The sequence below is a fragment of the Dunckerocampus dactyliophorus genome, chromosome 18, assembly GCF_027744805.1.
Source record: "Dunckerocampus dactyliophorus isolate RoL2022-P2 chromosome 18, RoL_Ddac_1.1, whole genome shotgun sequence".
In the NCBI taxonomy this organism is placed as follows: domain Eukaryota; kingdom Metazoa; phylum Chordata; class Actinopteri; order Syngnathiformes; family Syngnathidae; genus Dunckerocampus; species Dunckerocampus dactyliophorus.
The window spans coordinates 16,506,732-16,528,713 of NC_072836.1; the positions used below are offsets into that span (position 1 = coordinate 16,506,732).

The 21,982-nt window shown below is 39.5% G+C and overlaps 1 protein-coding gene across 2 annotated transcripts in view; it reads left to right on the plus strand.

Annotated features, from left to right (window-relative positions):
• The window catches only part of usp43b (ubiquitin specific peptidase 43b), a 64,891-nt gene that overhangs the window by 15,021 nt on the left and 27,888 nt on the right, over positions 1–21,982 (plus strand). For both annotated transcript variants that reach the window (XM_054759347.1, XM_054759346.1), the window contains exons 3-4: positions 10,080–10,183; positions 17,146–17,238. In XM_054759347.1, the coding sequence (XP_054615322.1) occupies positions 10,080–10,183; positions 17,146–17,238 (197 nt within the window). The remainder of the gene's footprint in view (positions 1–10,079; positions 10,184–17,145; positions 17,239–21,982) is intronic.

The following is a 21,982-nucleotide window of genomic DNA, read 5'->3' on the forward strand; positions in this document are numbered from 1 at the left end:
CAAGTTCCTAACACAAACACAACATCCTTCGGCTAGCAGATTGGTTCGCTCCATCAAAACAAAAAAAATCTTGTTTATGTATTTCGGAGCCCAGTGTATGGCCATCGCTTGACCTGCATCTTACATCTTACATGCATCTAGAAGTCCCCTTAAGATTAGTGTAGGTAGCATGATCGCAAACCTACAGTGTTGTCAACTGCAGGGTAGATGGAGACGAGGATAGTGACGTCTTTGTTTCACAATACAGTCATCCCTTGCTACATTGCTGTTCAATCGTCCCTCATTTTATCACGTTTTTTTTTTTTTTATTAATTAATGGCCGCTGTTCTGTGTTTGACTATGTACTATTATTAGTAAGAATATATATACAGGTATATATACAATGTAGTATATATAGAAAGGCAAGTTGTATGTAGTATTATGTAGTAATAACACTAGTAGTTACATCCATAGAGATAAAGTGAGAAGCACTGTCGTCCGGGAGAAACTCGGAGTAGAAGTGCTGTTCCTGCGCATTGAGAGGAGCCCGATGGGGCATCTGGTCAGGATGCCTCCCGGACGCTTCTCCGAAGAGGGGTTGACGGCACGTCCGACCGGTTCGAGGCTTCGGGAAAGACCCAGGACACATTGGAGAGACTGTGTCTCTCAACTGGCCTAGGAACGCCTCAGGATCCGCCGGGAGGAGCTGGACGAAGTGGCCGAGAGGGAGGGAGAGGGAAGTGTGGGTTTCCCTGCTTAGGCTGCTGCCCCACGTGACCTGACCTTGGATAAGCGGTAGAGGATGGATGGATGGATGGATGGATGGAGACATGACATTAGATAAGATTACCTTCACACTGCATGTAGTCAGCCATGGCATGTCTGACATGACATAATGAAAACAAGTTCTCCTCCCATTCCTGAAGTGGAACTACTTACTTTGTCCTTCTTTACCGCTTCTTTTGAAACCCTTTCATAAGGTTGTGTCGCTGCAGTGATCCTGTAACCTATGCATTACAGTTGAGCAACGTGGTGTAAACAAAGAATAATAGGAATATAAAGGTGACTACAGGGGTGTTAGTTCATGTCTACAGGGCTCCAACAATGGTAAAAATCGTATTTAGAAAGTCATAAAGAGGTCTTCTATGCTCTAAATCTTACTTAACTGCAATGGGGGACGACTGAAGTAGCAATTAGCAATAGCAATTTCAAGATTTATCACAGTAGGATGCATTTTAAAAATACTAGTCTCAGGTGTCTTTTTCATTCCTTGCTGTTTATGACAATGAATTATAACTGTGACTCACTCACACAGCACACCGTGGGCAATACAAATATTTATATCTGCTGTTTTCACAACATTGTTGCTTGTTAATGTCACTTGGAAAGTGTGTGAACTCTGTGGTTACAAGTATTGAGGAGCCTTCCTCTAGTCTGTATTCCCATCACCATGTCATCACAGTTTTCCTCTCACTTGTTTATTAAATTTATCTTTTGGAAAGTCTTTTTATTTTATTTTTGGGGGATGAATTTCTTTTTAAGGCCTGTATTCTCCTTAGGGACTCCATAAGGGGAGTGCACACACACACACACACACACACACACCATATACACAGCATCTTTATTTTTTCATTCCTCACCTCTAGATTTATTTTTTTATTTTTTTGTGAAAACACAGGGAAGCAAGACTCCTATTTTACTTGTGTTTTTTTTAAGCGCAAATCATAATGACTGAAATTTGTGAGCAATAATTGACAATTAGCAATCTTTTCAATCCATTGTTTTCTTTCTAAACATCAGTACTTTGAAAACAACATTTTGTGCAAAAGAGTCCGGTTGTAATACTTGAAGTTTAGAAGGCAATTTTAAAGTGACTCCTTGGCAAGGCTCAACTTCGCAACATTGAAGCTGACTTTGTAATCTCTTTGGGAGATATTCATTATGTTGTTTTAGTTTAGCACCAGGAGGCTAGAACACACCGAATAAAAGCCAGCAGGCAGTTGTTATTTCATCATAGCGGAGGCTTGCCCACGGAGATTCCCTGTGGTTATTAGGGCTAGTCGTTCCCACTGTAATGCAGGGCATGTTTAAGGCACACTTGACAAGACTGCGCCGTGCAAAGCCAATTGCCGTATCGACCACATCCAGTGAATCTGCCTACTTTACTCAGGCCATCTGGAGAGCTGTCACGATGCCAGCAAGAAAATGAAACAGCCAAAGTGTTGACAGGTCGTAATTTAAAGGCAATCTGTGTCGATATGGGGGAGTGACATAGGCACTGCATCATGGGTAAATATATCCAGTCATCCCTCGCTACGTCGCAGTTCGAACATCGCTGTCTCACTCTATCGCTTTTGTGATTGCTGTTTGGTGGTTGACTATGGCCTATTAGTCAAAAAAGTCATTGGGTATTGTGGTCATTAGGCGCCTGTAATGTTACACTGATTAGACATTGCCTTAGATTACATGACCTTAACGCTGCATGTAGTCAGCCATGGCATCTCTGACATGATAGAGTGAAATAAGTTCTCCTTCCATTGTGCGTGGAAGTGGCACGTTTTTGGCTTCTTACTTTGTCTTTTTTCCCCCACTTTGTTTGAAACACTTTCTTAAGTTTCTACCAAATAAAGTAAATAATAAATAGTTAGTAGCTTGCTATATGCTATGAGTGGCGGCTGTCTCTTTTGTCCCTGCAGTGATCCCGTAGCCTGCGTATTGGTGTTGCGCAATGTGGTGTAAACAAAGAATAACAGGATTGTAAAGGTGACTATAGGGGTGCTATTTCATGTCTACAGGGCTCTAATAATGGGCAAAAACTTATTTAGAAAGTCTTAAAGAGGTTTTCTATGCTCTAACTACGAAAATATTCAGTTTATTAATATTAAATTCTACTTCGCTGAAATTCACTTATCGCAATCGTGTCAATTAGTCGCTATAAACGGGGGACGACATCACATTTGAAGCAAGTTTTTTCAAACACAAAGTCTATTCATGGTCGACTAGAGTCACAAAACAATGCAGGAGCGTTTTTAAAGGTTTATTGAGCCCCAAATTGACGCCAAACAATATTATTGTCAACATTTTTGGAGTCGAAATAAACCATTATTATGATAATACATAATCATAATATATAATAATGCAATATTTGCTTTAACATGTCATCATTCACTTTGTAAAGTTGCGGAATTGCGTTTGTGACATGTATTTTCTCACAGGCAATTCATACTGTCTGTCAAACATTGGGCTGTCAGCATTAATAGTTCCAGCTTGTAGTTGAACAATGCCAGCTCACTGGTTTTGTCTTATCTACTTGTCTTGGTCTATTCATGTCAGGGCTGCCCATTTATAAAAAAACAATTCTAATAAAAAAAACATCATACATATATATAAAGACAAATCTTTGTGTTTTTTTTAGTTATTAGTATCAACATTTTAGATTTTTCTCGTTACATTATGCCTTTTTGCTCTGTTTTTACCACTTTTGCTGATTTTTTGTTTATTTTATTTCTGCAATGAGCCATGTCCTGCAGGGCCCAGGGGCCATCCACGGCCCCTGTCATTGATCTTGCCTATGTTGACTGCCGAGGCCAGGGATCTTGAGCTCAAAAAGGTTGGTGACCGCTGCTCGAGAGCTAGCCTGACGATCAGGGTGAAGGCTAAAGACTAAAGACTGCATCTGGAATGGATTCCAGTCATCGATCATATTACATTTTATTTATTAGTGGTGAGTACCTATACATGTTATACTTTAAATGTGTTTATTAAGTGTCAAGAGGGCTGTTCAGAAAGCAGTGTGTGTGCAGCAAGTGTTTCTGAGAAAAGGAAAGCCTGGCGCGGCTTTGCAGGAGGTACGGTGGTTAGCTTTTGTGTTGAACGGTTTCCAACCAGGCAGATAATAGCTTCCAAGCACTTCCAAGGATAGTCAAATATTCGTCCAACCGTAAACCACAACTCAGCCAAACGGGGTCTTCATTGGTATCCAGCAACAGATGTTGTTTTTATGCTGTGTTTTTCAGAATGTTACCTTTTTATATTAATCATCTTCCTCCTGGTTTCTCATACTTTCTCACTCTTCTACATGCACTCTTCAACCTATCAGTGCCAGAAGTATCAAAGACAAACATTCCCAGTGTCAATATTACTACATGTACTTACAGTACATAGAGGTGTACAGATGTTGAGTGGGACTGTCCATTACTAACAATGCTCTGTGTTATGGTACTCAATTCTACTCAATAACCATAATTGTAGGTACGGTATACTGATAGACATAGAGCACGTCTGCTGTGTCTTTATGCCGAACTCATAACCTAATGTCTCTTCAGTTCAGGTGCTGTGAAGTTTTATTCCCAATCACTCATCTGTAGTGCCTTCTCTACCACAGCACATATCTGTCTCTGTGTTTCCACACTTGTTTGAATTATTCACATCAGTGCCATTACTGGGAACACTTGTGCCCCTTTTTACAATCTGACTCCCCGTCATGAAAAGCCCATAAGGATGAGGCAGGCGCTCTGCAGATACTTTCTGGATTTTTAGTAGCGGATCTACTCTTGGAGGTGAATCACTCTAAGCAACAGTTTTTGAGTTGAATTATTGAAAAGATCCATGGTGGGACAGAGTGCACTGTTAATTTGTGAGATTTAAGGCTCTCATGCTGAAGGACGGATGTCCAAGACTCACATTTAATAGAGAGGTGGGAGTGAGCTGCTTCACTCAGCATCCTTCCTACTCAGATGTTTAATGACTAAATGCAATACTGTTTCCAAGACTGACAAGTCGTCTTTTAATAACATTGATCCCCACTTGGTGGATTCTAGTGCATTAGTCTTTATCTCTTTATTATAATGTTTATCTTTAACTCTATGCTGTATATCCTGTATGTTTTTAACTAACACGAATACAGTAGTACCTCGCATAACATAAACCTCCTTTTACATAAATTCCACTGAACATAAAGAATTTATGTCAAGTTTTTGCTTCGTATTACAGAAGAAATTCCATATAACATAGTGTCAAGTCAGAGCAAGTCAGCTTTTTTTTTTTTTCAATCAACTTGGTGCAAGTTCAGACTAACACTTGGTGACACCTTCTGACGCATCACGCTCTCATTGGCTGATTTTCGGGGCACCGCCTACGCTCTCATCTCATTGGCTGAGTTATACAGCACGTACGTGAGTTTGTGTGAGAGACAGGCTTGTCCCTTCAAACTCCTTCCTCTTCATAGTCGCCCTTAAACTAACCTAAAAAATTAAGTTAAGTTACAAATTAAAATTTTGCACACGGCATTATCGTGTAGTGCGTGTGTGTTTGTCTGTGAGACCAGCTGACTCTCAGACTCTTTGAGTCGCGTTTCGACTCAGGCTAGTCCTCCTCCTTCTTCCTGCGCTCCTGATCAAGACATCTCGTGAACGGTAGGATTGTTTTTTTTTTTCAGTTTTATTAATTTACAGTAATCTTATTTATAACCTTATTTTATATTGGAATGTTACTCTACTATGTTTATGCTAACGTTTTCTTATATTTTCCCACCATATTTGGTGGACTTTGAATATTTTGAAGTGCTAAAGGTGTGAGTTTGGGAAGATCTTGGAACAGATTAGGCTATTTACATGTATTTTACGCTTCGTATAACATAAAATCCCTATAACATAAAGGTTCTTGGAACGGATTATTTACGTTGTAGGGGCGTCTACTGTACATCCAATATATACCCAACGCAGTCGTCCTATTATTCTTTGTTTACATCACATTACGCAGGCTACGGGATCTCTGCAGGGAGATAGCAGACGCCTGCCAAAAACTTACCACTTCCACATGAAATGACAGGAAAAAAATATTTTCACTCGATTTTAGCCATGGCATGTCGACTCGGCAAGTTATACTAAATATAACTTGTCTTTCAATATTTTTTTACTAATAATATGTCAACCACAAAACATTGGTAATTAATTAATTCATTTTAATTCATCGATAATTGCATCCCACTGAACGACACCACACCCATCATCATCGTTAAGTTCACCAACCACGCTGCTGAAACAGGGGAAGAAGCGGAAAGGTGCAACCATCTCCATGGAGGAGCATCTGACAAAACGCAGTGTTCTGTGCACAGTGCGAGTGACTTAGGTGTTCATTTAGGTATAATTTAGGCATATGTTCCGACTGAAACTCTACTTGCAACACCGTTGTAGAAGCAGAAGTTGTCTGTAGACCGAGGACCTCTTGTATTTATATCTATTCTTATTTGGAAAACAAATATTACAATGCTGGAGTCTTACTGCTTTGGATATGGGTCTGCTTAGTTCAGGTGTATGTTCTTCTACTCTGGTCCATCTTTGGAAGTGTCACAAAAGGAAAGCCAAGGAAAGAGAAAAACAAGCACATTAATCATTTGATACCCATTGAACTGACGTATACTTCGGTCTCACGTGATACACTAACATCTTGCTTGCAAAAACGCCAAAGAAAAAGCCAAAGCACATCATTCTTGAACTGACGTTTCACAGACGTTTCACATGGCACGGCAACAGGACAAAGTCTATATGTATTTGTTTTTGTGTTTCAATTACAAGATGTACAAAATCAGGAGCATTCGATTTAAGAGATTTGACTGTTGACAGAAGGAGAAAGAAATGCACACTGCTTTTAAAACAAAGACTCATGCCAGCATTGACTGTCTTTTCTCAGGGTGCTGTCAGGTTTGCACCAGTGAATGTTGTACGAAATGTGCTGGCTCTCCTTATCACTCGGCCTCAAAATCTCTGTAAATGAACTCTGGCCTCCTGATGACATAGTGGAGCCAACAGCCGGGCTCCAACCTTGTTGCACTGTATCGCTGTCATTTATCTAAATCCCAGAAATCAATTACAGCACGCTGGGTGTCCGGGTGAGGGATTTCATTTTCTCCGTACACCTCAAGGCCTCTCTGGCAGCTTATAGATTAAGCAGTGGTAGACAATTCTTTGGCTTATTGTGAATATTAGCAGCTGTACATTTATTTGCTTATATTGCTCCCTGCTTTTGCTGTGGAATTGAATGCACAGCAGCACAGCCAGTGGAGACTAGACTCTGTTCATCAAGATAATGATGCTTACTTTGGATTAGTGGATTGAAATGTAACGATATTCTATTATTGTGACAGACAATGACCTTATATTGTTGGGTGAATTCTTCCAGTATCCCCTCATATTTAGGGACGATAAGAGGCGATATCACCCAAGTATGTGTACTATTGAATGGAACTGTATGTCACATACTGAAGTCTAAATGGAAAATGCATAATTTGGCTTTACAACTTACCGTATTTGCTGCAATAGTGGCCTCCGCTCTAATAGACTCCATGCCTCAATTAATCACTGGTCCAGGTGTCTACTTGGGAAAATAAATGTGGCACCTCCTATATTCCCCTTAAGGATTAAAAAAAAAAAAAAAATTGTTCACTAAAATGAAGAGAGCTTGCCTCGCCAGATGGGAAAAAGAAAGTTAGTGAGGAGTTGGACAGAAAACTTATTGTGTATTTATTCCATGTGTGGCAAACAACAATTGTAGTAGTGCTCTTAAAAGTGATGAGAAAGAAAATGACAGAGTTCTTGTTCTTTAGTGAGCGAGAAAGCTCACAATGAAATATTGAATGGAATATTGTTGTACAAACATATAGATGGATGGATGGATGGATGACATTTGTACAAATAAAGGCTGCATCCCAAATAAATGTCAGCACAGTAGGTACAAAAACACTATACAGTAGAACCTCACTTTTTATGTTTAATCAGTTCCAAAGGATTTGTTGAAACTGAATCATTCCAAAATTGAAACAGTTGTTCCCATAGGAGACAACGTAAATCCAAAGAATTGTTCCAGACATGCAAAATTGTTAACACAAAGCATTTTTTATATCGAACAAGTATAGTTTTACATGCAGAAAACAATGCGAAGTGCATATAAATGACGAACGAAAAGGATACGTGAACATTTAACATCACTTTTACCTTGAATGAAGATGAATAAAGTACTTTTAAACACTGAAAAACACAGCGGAAAAAACTTCAAATACTTCAAATACTAAAACTAGCTGCCACTCGGGCAGCACCATCTTGACACATGAGGCCTCCGCATCAAATCCAGTCTATGTCGATATGAACGATATGCTTTTTGATATCATGCTTAAAAGAAATATCGATATTTTTAAAATATTGCTATATCGCCCTTATTTCTATCATTTAGAAGCGGGCTATGTTTCAAACACATGATCTCAGACCAAAACAACTTGATGTGACCCCCTGATCTGTCAGGGTCACCAAAACCAAAACCACCGTTAGACAAACAGCAGACAAAGGAGTCGTTTATTCTGTATGGCTTTAGATCAGTCCATCATCATTTAGATTAGTGAAGCCTTATCAGCGGCACATAATGCAGTAACCTGTCCTCCTGTCACACTGTCAACAGATCCTGTTAACGCACAACTGACGCCTCACAGTTTATTTACAGGCCAGGACTGACGCTGAGTTCTTCAGAAGTGATAAGACCAACTATGTCTGCAAACACTGGCCTCAGTGTTCCTTTGGTCCTTTGTTATCACCACAGAGATAACTCTGGAATCCATGGCTGTTATGTGGAAGGGAAAGGGGATGGATTGCTGGGACATGCACTGTAGAGTATACAGTTAAAAAAGACGTGAACTCTGGTGAAAGGTGAACAAACTAACCGAAAAACAGAAGGAACAATTGTGTTGAACCCCTTGATTTGGGTTTTCTGACAACTTCTTGCAAAAAAAAAGGAAGAATGAGAACAAAGTGAGCGGTGTGCCATCGCATGCTTGATGAAGCTCAGTGCGGGAAGAAGGTCAGGTTTCAGTCTTGTGCTTGGTGTTTGCTTAGCTTGAATAATCTTGGAATAATAGATTCACCATTTGAAACGGTGGTGAACTGCAAAGGTCTCTGTCTCGCACTGATGTTTCATTCTAGAACACACCCTGCACTTTCCTTTCCCTTTTGGAAATTCTAAACCTCCTTTTAGCTCCATTTGCCAGTGAAGGTCGAGCCGCCTGCTTCGAAACAATGACATTCTGTATTGGACCCGGAGCAATGTTCAAAATGGCAGTAATAGTAAACAGAGAAGGCCCAGAGTACTGTTCCGTTTAGGTGTAAAAGCACTGATTAAATTATATATAATGACTTAATGCATTCTCAAGTACCTGACTTTTGCACAAGGGGCCACTGATGGGGTTGACAGTGTGAATGCAGAGGAAAAGCCTTTTTGGCAAAGCCATTTGTTGAATGGAGGTTTCTTTACTACACCGGCCTTGCTTGGTGATGTGTGTGATGGATATGATATTAGAATGTAAAGTGGTGTTAGAGGTAGGGGAACCTAAATAGAGACACAGCAGCAGCTCAAGGCAGGCACAAACTGTCAAACATATTTCAATCATCTATCCATTTTTTTATATGACTTACTCTGTTCAGGCTCACAGAGAAGCTGGAGTCTATCCCAGCTGACACCCTAGGCAGATCATCATTGGGTTGAGCCACCATTCACTCTCACATTGACAGTCTTCTATAAATATGTACTCACCAGGAACCTGATGCATAGAGAGAACATGCAAACTCTGTGAAGGTTTAATTGTATGCTTGCTTGTTGAACTCGCTGTACTGAAAAACCAGGCAGGTGTTACAATTCCACTTATCAATTCTGTGGGAATCATTAATTATGTCTTTTGCCTTGTGTTTTACAAAGGCTGCTGCTAATTATATATTGAGAAGGTAATTATGCACTGTATACTACCACCTTGTATATACCACTGTGTAAACTCTTGTTGAAGGTCATTTAGTTATGTTTGTGTCGTTAATGCATAAAAGTCTGTTTGGATTTTTTCAATCTTTTCTTCCCGCATTTTATCTTGATCCAAGGCCAAGTTCCTCACGTAAGGAGATGGAAAAACTACATCCCCATCCCATGGGGTTGTGTTTATCTCCGTCCTGTCTATCAATTTTCTTTTTTGTTTTGTTCACTGATAGCATCTGACAATTTGGAAGCATAAAGTGGATTTCTGAAGAACATTGAAAGTACAGTATATGAATAACGTACTGTATGTACTGCAGGGTCCCATTGGAGATGAAAACCTGCTGGATCCTGACCCGTCCCAGGCCCAGCAGCCCACAGTCCAGCATAGCTTTGTCCAGGAACATTTTCAGGCCCAATACAAGTGAGTTTTCCTTTTTATCATAACAATGAGCCAAATTGAAAAAGTGAATCACAGCATTGCAGTTGTATGTTGTAAGCGGTTTATGTAAAATACATAACACGTGTATAGTCATATAGCTCATGGTGTTCGTAGTTGGCCTGAAATAACACATTTTCACTAAATCCATTGGTATTGGTATCTTCAGAATTTACAGAAAACAAGACGACCGCAAATCTTTTAGAAATTGCTGGTAGATGCTTTTTTTATTATACAAATTATAATTCCACAAGGGGAAAACACTCAGCTGTATATAAAGTATTGTGTTGCACTCTACAGAGAAACAGACCACACACAGGCAGGCATACAAGGACAAATGTCTGATGGGTGGGCAGGGTGCCTTGCTCAAGAGCACCTCGACAGCAGTCTGGAAGCAGACTAGCATCTCTCCAACAACTAGTTGCAATTTAGTTTTGCCTGTAGCGGGACAAAGCTGCTTTTATGCCCCAGTGCTGAGAGATGCTGTGGCTAAAAAGCCAAAGAATGACAACTTCATTTTGAGAGATACAAATTCTAATATGTAACTGGTATTTGGTTTCCTAATGATGATAAATAACGTAGACATCTGCTGTCGGTGTTAAAACAGATTAAAAATTGTAAGCTTTGTATGTGGACTTGTTTATTGTAGTGTTTCATGTTACACGCATCCCTTCGGATCACGTGATCAAATTAGTCCATTTGACCTGAAGTGTCAAACTGGTCATTGGTGATTAGCATTTATGGTGGCGTTTTACACCCTTTATGACCATGTCAATCAAAACTGAACATTATTATTTGTAAAGGACACAGTTTTAACACAGTAGATCCCCGCTATTCTCGCTATTATTGACACTCTAATCAAGCCTGGGATCTATTTATGGTGATATTGTACTGTGTATATAACAGACGAGTTATCTGTTTGCAGTGAATCAGCTTGAAATCTATACTCATGCTCACACAACACAAACCAACAAACCAAACACCCAACCAAAAATAACAACTAACACATGTTACTGCACCACACGGACTATGCAGGTATCGGAATAAATGCTTGCACGCTAATATACATGCAAATCTAATACTATTTTATGTTATTATATAAGCTGCAAAGTATGCAGGGTAACTTCCTGTTGGGGAAGTGTGCATGTGGACCTGCCTCTTATGGGATTGCGATACTGGTCATAGTGCTGTGGGACTATGAGTGTGTGTGTGTGTGTGTGTGTGTGTGTGTGTGTGTGTAAGATTCAAGAAATCTCACATTAAGCTTGCATGAATAGTCATAAGGAAGGCTTAATTCTCCAGTCTTTTTCCAGATTCCAGATTTTCCAGTCTTAAAACTCATTCAATTCTCAATCCCAGCCACAAAAATGTACTACTTTTTCTTCTCAACTTCCTCTCACATTTCTGAAGATGCATTGACTAGTTTATTGAGCCCATTTCAAACTGGAGGCATCTTCAAAGATTCAGTTTACAAGGATTTACTCCACCCTATAATAGATGAATGGGGCTGGACGGTAGCTCGCTGAAGGTCCCCCCTGGCACCTCCACCTGACAAACAAGTTTATCATCTTTACCGTCACCCTAAGAGCTCACATAAAGATGACGTCAAAAAGCCTTCGAATTGTGTTCGGTGTCCAATTTGTAGGACTTTTTAAAGCATACAGAATTTCACAGACAGTGAGTCACCAATGCATAGGGTGCTTTGTTGGACCACCAGATTCCTTGGAATGATACAGTATAAGGCACACGGACTATTTTGTGTAACATGGTCATTCATATTTGTAGCGGTAGCCTTACAGGATACTGTAGTATTGTGGAAATTAAGTACCGCAAGCTTTGGTGATGGGTGTGTAATAAACAAGCAATGCTATCAACATACCAAAGAAAAATGCAAACCAAGGTAGTGTACTAGAACCGAAGCAAAATCTTTGCTGAAAACCGAATCATCCGAAAGCACTAATCGCGAATCGGTTTGTCCTTGATTCAGATTCTTTGCTTCGTTGCCCTTGAGAACAGTCCTGTACACTTTAGTAGGTTTGAGTTTTACAACATACCCCGTCTCGGCCTCAACCTGCTGTAAGTTTGTTTCAAGATGCTGAGCTGCCAGTTCCTCGCAACATTACTGTAGCAGCTCAGTGTGACTGCCAATAATACATGTCATCGTGTGTCTCCTAATTGCTACCCTCAAACGCTCAAGTATCTTAGCTGTGACACTCTAGGTGTGCCTAAAAGTAATATCAGAAAGTTACTAACAAAACTGTGCATAGATGTTATGTTGCGTGTACCCAATAAAAGGATAGGAGTTAAAGCAGCTGCACGAAGCTAAGAGACAAATGTGGCCACTGTTGGAAATTGATTAATATCTCATCTCGTTTCCTCTGTACCGCCGAGGTAACACTTGACTCTGCGGTGTTCATTGCAATGCAGCGCAACATCAACAATCAACAGACCCGATAATTATCGTTAGACGAGCCCACTATTCAATCATCACAGCCATTATACAAGTTTACACAAGTTAAATCATTGCCCAAACAAACCAAGCCAGACACGCCACTTTATTGTTATGTTACGTCAGCCATTTGGCTGGATATCCAAGTTTATTTGTTCATTTATTGCTTATTCCATTGCATTTTCTATTTCGTATCACAAACGCGGTGCAGTTACATAGTCACCTATGTATCTATTCTTGGTCGAATTACAGTATGTGATGCAGCTCTCCCCATTTGACCTGGAGGGTCAGACTGGGTTAAATTGGTGCTTAGAGTTTATGAGGCTCAGTAAATGATCTGTTTTATTATGGGTGGACCCTAACTTCATTCAGTGAATTATGGGGACCATATTTGTTTTATTGCCCTCTCTGTTTCAGAGCTTTGGCATAGTGAAGCTTTGGCTTTGTTAAATTACAACTAGGAGCTGCCATTCAAATACATTTTCTTGACTGATTTGTTTTAAATGTTAGGAAGGATAAAAGAAAGTGTGTTTTAAAATTTTCATTACATCTACATTTTATTGTTTGAAATTAAAAAAGGCAAATTCACAGGCCAAGTAGTGAGCATGTTAGGTATAAGTGAGTGATGCGTTTTTATTATGATGCCGTTATAAACCACCACATTACAGCTGAAATAAAACAATCCGAATATGAGAGAAGCATAGACCTTCAACTTTAAGAGGTTTCACGATATGTTGGTTTTTTTACCATTTATGAATGAATGTATAGCCGTTTTATACCTCTGTTTTCAGGGGATAAAAAGTCCATTCACTTGCAGTGTTGCCAACTTTGGCGAATTTCTCGCTAAACCTGGCGACTTTCCAAACCCTCTTGGCAACGTATTTTGTCAAAAGCGACTATAGTGACAAATCTAGCGACTTTTCCTGGCGTCGTTGAAGACCTTTCTGGTATTTTGAGACTTAAAAAGTAGTTCTGTTGTCACCCAGCAGCAGCGCGTGCTGCCGAGAGGTCCTCCTTACAGTCCTCCAAAGCAGTCACAGCAGTCAAAGCAGTTACAAACGGTCAGTGCACAGCTCAGCTCCCGTGGCACACTGAGAGTACAGCAGGGCTCTACACCCCTCCGCATCTCAAGTGCAAATGAATCACGCACACGCGAGGCACGATGCCTCCAACTCCAGTTGTAACTATTATGCTCTCTAGACTTTGAGAGGCCTTGACTGAGATAAAATATTAAAGTTATTTTATTTTGATGAAGTGATGGCCAATTTTAAATTAACCAACCAAGAATCAAGTTTATTTGTAGTTCTAAACATAATTAAGGTGTTTTTTTCTCACTTGTTTTTCCTCCTACAAGGTTATGCTTTTTTCGTACAGCATCTGTTACAACATTTTACGCAAATTAGCCAATGACGTCATGTACCGACTTCTAGGACTGTCAAAAGCTACTTTTCTTACTGAGGAGTTGGCAACAATGTTCCGTTGGTACTTCAACACACACAAAGCAGATCAAAGTCTGGACTTGATATGATAGCTGATGCTAGATGATACTGAGTTGGCATTTGGCAGCCGTGACTGGTGCTACCAATTGGAAGTGCAAGTAGATCTCAAAGTAAAAGTCATCATTACATTTGAAAAACAACATAAATATGTAAAAGGGACAGCAAAATCTAAAAAAAATTGACTGTTAAAAATAAAGAAAACACTGGTGGGCTCAACAGACATACTTTTGGCTGTAATTCTGAAACGGTGATATTTATTTGTAAAATGTCTTAATTTAAATCTCAAAGTCTACACTTCAGCCACATCTAGGTTGTTTTACCGGTAATGCAGTAATTAAACGCTGCCTCTCCAAAAAAAAAAAAAAAAAAAATTGGTCACACACACGAGACGTTAATTGAAAGCAGGCAATAATTGGAGTGAGGTTGTTAAACAGTCAAGCCTAGTTTTTTGTACACTCTCACGGTTTTCGTACATTATTGCACGTAACAAACTAGTACGTTTTCCCTGTAATGTATCATTCTGCGTAATTCGAGAATGTGAAGTTCCACATCTGCAATACGTTCCATCCATCCATCCTTTATAATTATCACACATTGTTTTCTGCATGTAAAATAATAATTATTCTCTACACAATGTTTTTTTTTGTTATTATTTGTGGGTATCTGGAACGGATTAATTGGATTTACATTGTTTCCGATCGGTTTTCGTCTAACCCTTTTGAACAAACTAATCATAAACTGAGGTACTTGTATATGAAATTTGAAAACTCATTATATATAATAACTGTTTTTTAATCTTTAACCATGAGTTGGAGTGCATGAACAAGTGGAAAAAGAAAATGTAGCTGTCTTTGACCACATCATTTATAGGCTAGTGTTTTGCACAACTCAGCAGCAACAGAACCAATGTTGTAATAGAGGTAAGGAGGAAACTGCTCAGCAAGCACTGATACGGGTGATGAGTTAATTGTAAACAACAGTACGGCAAGTATAACACGCATGAGCTTCCCAGCTCAGTAGCACAAGCAGCATTTTAAAGCGCATGCAGAGGTAGCTAAAACTGCTGGATGCTGACCATTCATGCTACCATCTTATCCGTCAAACTTTGCATGCTTCCTCCATTAGTCCATCACCGGAACATCACCTCTGCCTTTAAAGCTTTTCTCTTTTTAAGTGTTTTCGAGCACTGTGGGCCGCATCTATGTTTTAGTGGGGCTTGAGTGTGATTTGCATGCATGGTGCGCAACAGCCCCTCGCTGTTTCCTGGCGAGGATCAGACATCCGTAGGGCAGCCATTCGACTATGCCAAGAGGGAGAGATTCAGTGTCAGCTGGGCTTGCTTCAGTAGAGCTTTATTCACCCCACATTTTTTTCCATTCTCTATCTGACATGTACTTTACACTATGTGTAACCCTTTTGTTTAGTTTATTATAAAGTGGTCTCTTTCATAATTGCAGTCTACTAGCATTTTTTTTTTTACGATCACAGAAGAGAATCATTGAAATCCATCATCAGAAAAGTCTGTCCTCAGTTTATGGGCCGCTTTCGTGCTGATATTTTAGCAGACGTGTGTGAAACCTGTCAACGACAGCACAGTTTTTCCAGCTTACATAGCTGCAGGTTTGTTTATGTCACAGCAATAAAAATAGAAGCATGCCTCCGTATCTGCTTATCCAAAACAAGTACTGTATGTACAGATCATTTAATGGTAGCATGTAGTTAAAGTCGATTGCACCTGTTATGTGTTTGTTGTTATATTTGTCCCGAGACTGCCTGATTAGCAGCCATGCATACTCTGTTTTTCACACCACCGGCCCTGCATGCTAAAGCCGTGTACAGTAATCCAACGTTTATTACAGTTAATTGGTTCCAATTATGCAAAATATTGATACATTTGACACTTAAGTCATTTGGGGTAATGTTTGTCTAAAACGTTTGTTGAAATTGTAAAGGCGTCCACGTGTGAATTGTGAATAAAGTTTTCGTTCTTATCGTAGTTCTTAATAATTAAGCATTTTATTAATCGTTCTATATTTTATTTTACTTATTTCGTTTTTTTATTGTTTAAAATGCCATTTTCGCATATTTTATATAATAGTTTCTTGTTGTTGTATTTTAGCTTGGCTATATTGTGAATCACCCCGCTTCCTCAATACACTTCAGAGTTTAAAATAAATAAATAAATTACTTAAATTAATTAGTCAATTATTCATTATATCAAATAATAATTTATTTAACAAATACATTAATAAAATATCTTGTATTCTTTATGCTATGATATGAAATACACTACTTTTAGAAATGTACACACATTAGGTGAGTTTGCGCAAAGCATCGGTATCGGTCCGGTATCGCCAATACCAGCCTGAATATTACTCGGTATCAGATGGGAAACGAAATCAGTGGTATCGCACATCACTATGATGCACTGATTTATTCCCATATCTTGTTGTTTTCCAGGTTGTATGTCAAGTTATCTGAAAAGAGTGGACAAAACATTGCATTTACTTTTGGGAACCAATTCATGAAACAATTATTTAAATAAACAATTCATTCTTTTAACCGTGGTGGATCTCTCTGATTCATTGTTTCTAGCAGAATAAGTCGATCCCTGAAGGTGTTCCTCAGAGATTAGGTTAAAGTAACAAATGAGCCGAAATTGATAAAAATGATCCAATACAAGTCCTCATTATTTCCTGTGTATTCTAATGCAGAAGAATCGTTTAAAGAAGTTCTCACCATGTTCTTGGTATCACACCGTGGCATTACATGAGCTTTAGTGACACGAGCGAGAGTGATGCAACAAGATGGAAAGCTTGTCTATTCCATTCCCCCGATCAGATAAGAGCGTATATATGGAACAGTTTGTTCTTTTTGTTGAGTGTTCTGCACGTGTGCACGATGAAGCCCACTCCCTTCCTGTCAGATTGAATCAGTAGATTAATTTGAAACAACTAGACTTTGGAGACTAATGTGACTGGGTTCTATCTTTTGCACAGATCGTCATTGACATGTCCCCATTGTTTGAAACAAAGCAACACCTTTGACCCTTTCCTGTGCATCTCACTCCCCATTCCTCTTCGTCAGACCAGGTGAGTCCTGCTGATTTTTAACATTGTATCAGTATGTCTAGAGTGTGGTCCATTCTTCCATTGTGAACGGTGGTTCAGTCTTCTAATACCTACCGTTTGGACTGGCATCAGCATCATTTAGCACGCAGAAAAATGTGTGTCCTCATTTTTTTTTACATGATTGTAAACGACATTTGATGCACCCCCTACGGATTGTGCTCAAAATGCTTCGAATGCTACCAGTGATGCTACCGCAAAGCATGCAGGGCAGTCGAAAGCACTCCCAGCTTGTCTTGCGGCACCTTTTGTAGATAGTTGTTAAATGTACCGTAAATTCTGGTGTATAAGCCACATGTGTCCACGTCATAAAATGACATATTGTGGCACGCACGAGTCCGTGAGGAACAGGCAGCTCTTTATTTGACAGGAACCAATCATGAGCTATGAGAAAACTCACAACAAGCTTGTCGAGCTTATCGGAAACTGCAGGAGGTCATACTCAATTGAACAGTCTGACCCACGGTGTCATTTTACAAACAACATTAAACTCATCACACAGCAACTTGACACTCAAAAGGTACCTAGGAAATATACTTTACATGTACCAATACAAGTTTCAAATAACAAACGGCAGTGATTTTAACATCTACCCATAATGCATTACTGCCAGAAGAGCAGTTCATTGGAGGACAAGCAACAGATGGATGGCGCTGCAGTGCTGCCTCTGGCCACCAGAGGGAGCCAGAGGAGCACAGATTCCCAGAGGGAAGCTGACATCATTGCAGCGCCCCATGAATGCATTGCTCAGACGCAATGCCTTATGGGAAAACCTTAAAATGTTGGATTTGTTTTCATTTGAATCTTGTATTGGTACATGTTGGTATATTTCTGAGGTATACTTTGGAGTAGCTGTTAAGTTGCTGTGTGATGAATTTAGTGTTCTCAGTAAGATGACATGGTGAGTCAGATTGTAATGTTGCTATACTGTTATACGTATATACTGACCTCCACTGACTTCAAATGGGTCGACAAGCTCATTGTGAATGCACTGATAGCTCTGGATTGGCTCCTGCCAAAAAAACAACTACTGCGAGCAGCGCGCAGTATTTAAATAAAGGAGTAGTAGTTCTGAAGTAAAGGAGACGAGATTAGAATTTAGCCATAGATCAGCCTCACCGCTGTATAACCCGCAGTGTTCAAAGTTTAAGAAAAAAGTAGCGATTTATACACCGGAATTTATGGTATATGTTTAGAGTTAACATAGCTGTTGTTTATCCTCCACTGGTAATAGTAGTTGCCCTGTGTATGTGTTATGTTAAGTTGCTGTGGGATGGTTATAGCTTTATTTCTTTTATGACATCGTGAATCAGGCTGTTGCGTAAAATACATCCTGCGATTTCCAATGGTTTTACAAGCTCATAGCGAGTTCCCTTTGTGTTCCTACTCCCCAAATAAGGAGCAACTTTCTTTAAGCAAACTGAAGTATGTCTTGAGCAACTGAAGAAAGCCACAATATTGTATTTTTATGCTTATTTTTTATATCGATTCCCACTTAAGAGCTACAATGGCGCATGCGCCTTCCGGTGGTGCTTGTTGGCAAGTTAGTCATTCGAGTGAATAGTTGATGCGGCCCAGCCTCACCCAGACTCTACCTCCTGCGGCCCCCAGTTAAATTGATTTTGAGACCCCACCATTAGATAAATGTTTATGGGCAATTAACCCATGCCCGTGCCCCTGCAAAGACACTTTTGTTGATGGCAGCCATGTTTCTGAACCGATCTTGCTCAGATTTTACATACATATGCTTCTCGGACGCCTGAAGACCTGTACCAAATTTGCACCACCCTGTAATACCTAAAGTTCTTCATATTTGCAAGAGTGCATTGAGCTGAGTAAGACATTTCTAATCAATGTGACTTATAGGGTAAAACTTTGGGCTTAATAACAGCGCCCCCAATTTGTTTGTCAGAAAAATAAGGCACAGACGACACAGAAGGGGTGCATGTTTTGCCAAATTCTCATCCTTTTGTGTGCAACGCAAGGTATGAAAGGCCCTATGAAATCAGTTTTATTTTTTCCCAAATTCACTTTTTTTCCATTTAAATTAAAAAAATTTTTTTTTTTACCTTTTACACTTTATCCTTCCACTTATTAATGCCCTAAAGCCTAGATTCCCAAAGGGGAGTACGCGTACCCCGAGGGGTACACCAATTGTAATAGGAGGTACGTGAATAAAAATGAAAAACAATTAGCGCCTAACACAATTACGAGTGCGCCTGAACGCCTCACGGCGCAAGGAGAACGGAGCAGAAAGGAGACAGAGCATGAAGTTGTTCACTGCTCTGTGTGCATCATATGGTGTTCGTGGTCACCAATGCAATTCCAATTGTGTTTTTTTTTTTATGACACCCCTATTTTGATTTCACAATTAGACAGTATGTGGTGAAAAGTGCTCTTATTTTGACGGCCGGAAGAGTGTGTTGAGAATGTCTGTTGACGATTAAGATGAGCTGGGAGTAAGAATAAGCGTGCTTCCCTTCCTTATTTCACTCTGAACTTGCACAACGTCAGCGGGCATCGTAAAACACAACAGGGTGTAAACACCACACACACACACACACACACACACAGGTGCACTGGCATGCTCTGCTAAACTAAGCTAATCCCTCTAGCTTCCATTCACGCACTATAAGGGAGGAGTTTCAACGTTTTTTTGCCAACTTTTGCCAGTGTTCCAGGTCGCCGTTTGGACATTTTATTTCGGGAGGTGTGGGTTAGTGTTTGTGATGAAATTCTGCCACGATTGAGCGGTCCACCGAGTAAATACTTCCCCACACAAACGTTCCTTCTCCTCATGATGACAGCATTTTATTCACATTATGTCAATTTCCGCGTGACTCCGTTTTTTTTTGTCCAATTCCGCGATTATGTTAATGTGGAAATTTTAGGGCGCTAGGTACAGTATGCGGCCAAGGCAAATGCCTTTCTCTGTTTGTGGTTGAAGACTTTTTTTTAAGCAAAAGATTCTTTGGTCACTCCAACTGGCTTCAAGAACGACCATGACCTGGAATCCACACAACAGGTGGATCTGAACCAGACAGCAAAAGATTCCTTTGAAAAAAATCACACTCTGTCAGCTAATGACATTCACATTAAGATGCTTGCATATCTGCAAACAAGCTGATGTAAGCGCTTGCTGTAAAAGCACTGTGCTAACAAAGCCTTCAATGCTAATAGAGGTGCTATACAACGTGGCTGTAGACACTAAAGGTGCTTTGGGATCACAAATGGCTGCTGCTGATCTGCAACATAGGGTGTATAAGATGTGATGTATTCTACCAATTTTGTCTTATGTTGAGGTTTGGTCCTCAACATATCAGAAAAGAGGCAAAAATAATGTTGATCACTGTTTTCCAAAGTCAAAGCTGATGTGTATGAATGTCTTGTTTTGCCCAAAATACAAAGATCATACTGTAGGTCTGCTTTCATGGATGACTAAGGAAATTGAAAACTATTCACAATTGAGAGGCTGAAATCAGAGGATATTTACATTTTGAAATTAAAAAATGATTAATAGAATACCAAAATACTTGTTGATTAATTGGATAATCGATTAACTCATTCAATCCCAGCCACCGGCCATTTTAGAATTTTTTGACTGATCTTTCAAGGCACACGGAATATAGTGTTCTATGGCTCTATAAACATGGAACCTACCTAAAGATTAGAAGATTAGACTCCCGTCTTTCATCAGAGAAAAAAAAGCTTGTTTCTACCTTTTTCCATTCTTTAGTAATCAGCAGTTTCAGGAAAATGTCAGTTCCCAACTAGAAAAGGGAGAAAACCAGCTTTTTGTGAAAAGATACATTTCACTCATAACTTTCACTTCGACACAAATATTTTTTGCTTCTGTGACAGCTGAAATGTCTGAACAACTATACCACAACATAAACAACACAAAACGGGTTAACAAGGGGTTACACTATTTATTTACAAATATAACACTATGATGTATTTACAATTTTCACATTTGCAACTGAATTGCGTGTGCACGCGTGTGCGTGCGTGTGTGCACATGCGTTAAGGTTTCCCTACAATGTGTAGCCACGCTACACTCTACACACGTTCTCTCACTTCCTCCCTGTCATGTGTGATTCTTCCATTGAAATGACCATGCCGTGCTCTTATCAAACGCACTTCTGCAACCTTGTGGCTGTTTTTATGGCGTAAAAGTGTTCTGAAATAGGTACAGAGTTTCATCATCAGCTCTTTTTGCCTCTTGATTATAAATACGTTGTTTTGATCGAGCGTTCGGGATTATAAAAATGTATAAATACGTCTTTAGTATTGAATGAGTTATCATTGATTCATTCATCTCTACTTGTATGATTGCATAATGTTGGGATAGCTGTGGAATCTAAACTTAAGTATTAAGTAATGAAGCTTTTTACTGTGAAATGCACCTTTGAATCAACACAGAACCAGTACTGATGATCTGTCTGATCATTCTTGCTAGTTATTTCTCAATATTCTCATACACGGTTCACACAAGTTCAACCAACATCTCTTCTAATTTGGGTGATTGTTTTTTAAAAAGCACGGACTGACAGCACACCGAGATGAAAGCGTTTGATAACATTTGTTTCTTCTGATTGTGTCATAAGGTACAGATAGACCGAGGTGAACCAGATACATTTTTAAAATTGTCTTTGTGTGCAGATATTCACACAGGCCGAGAGCCATGTACTATACAGTACTCCAAACA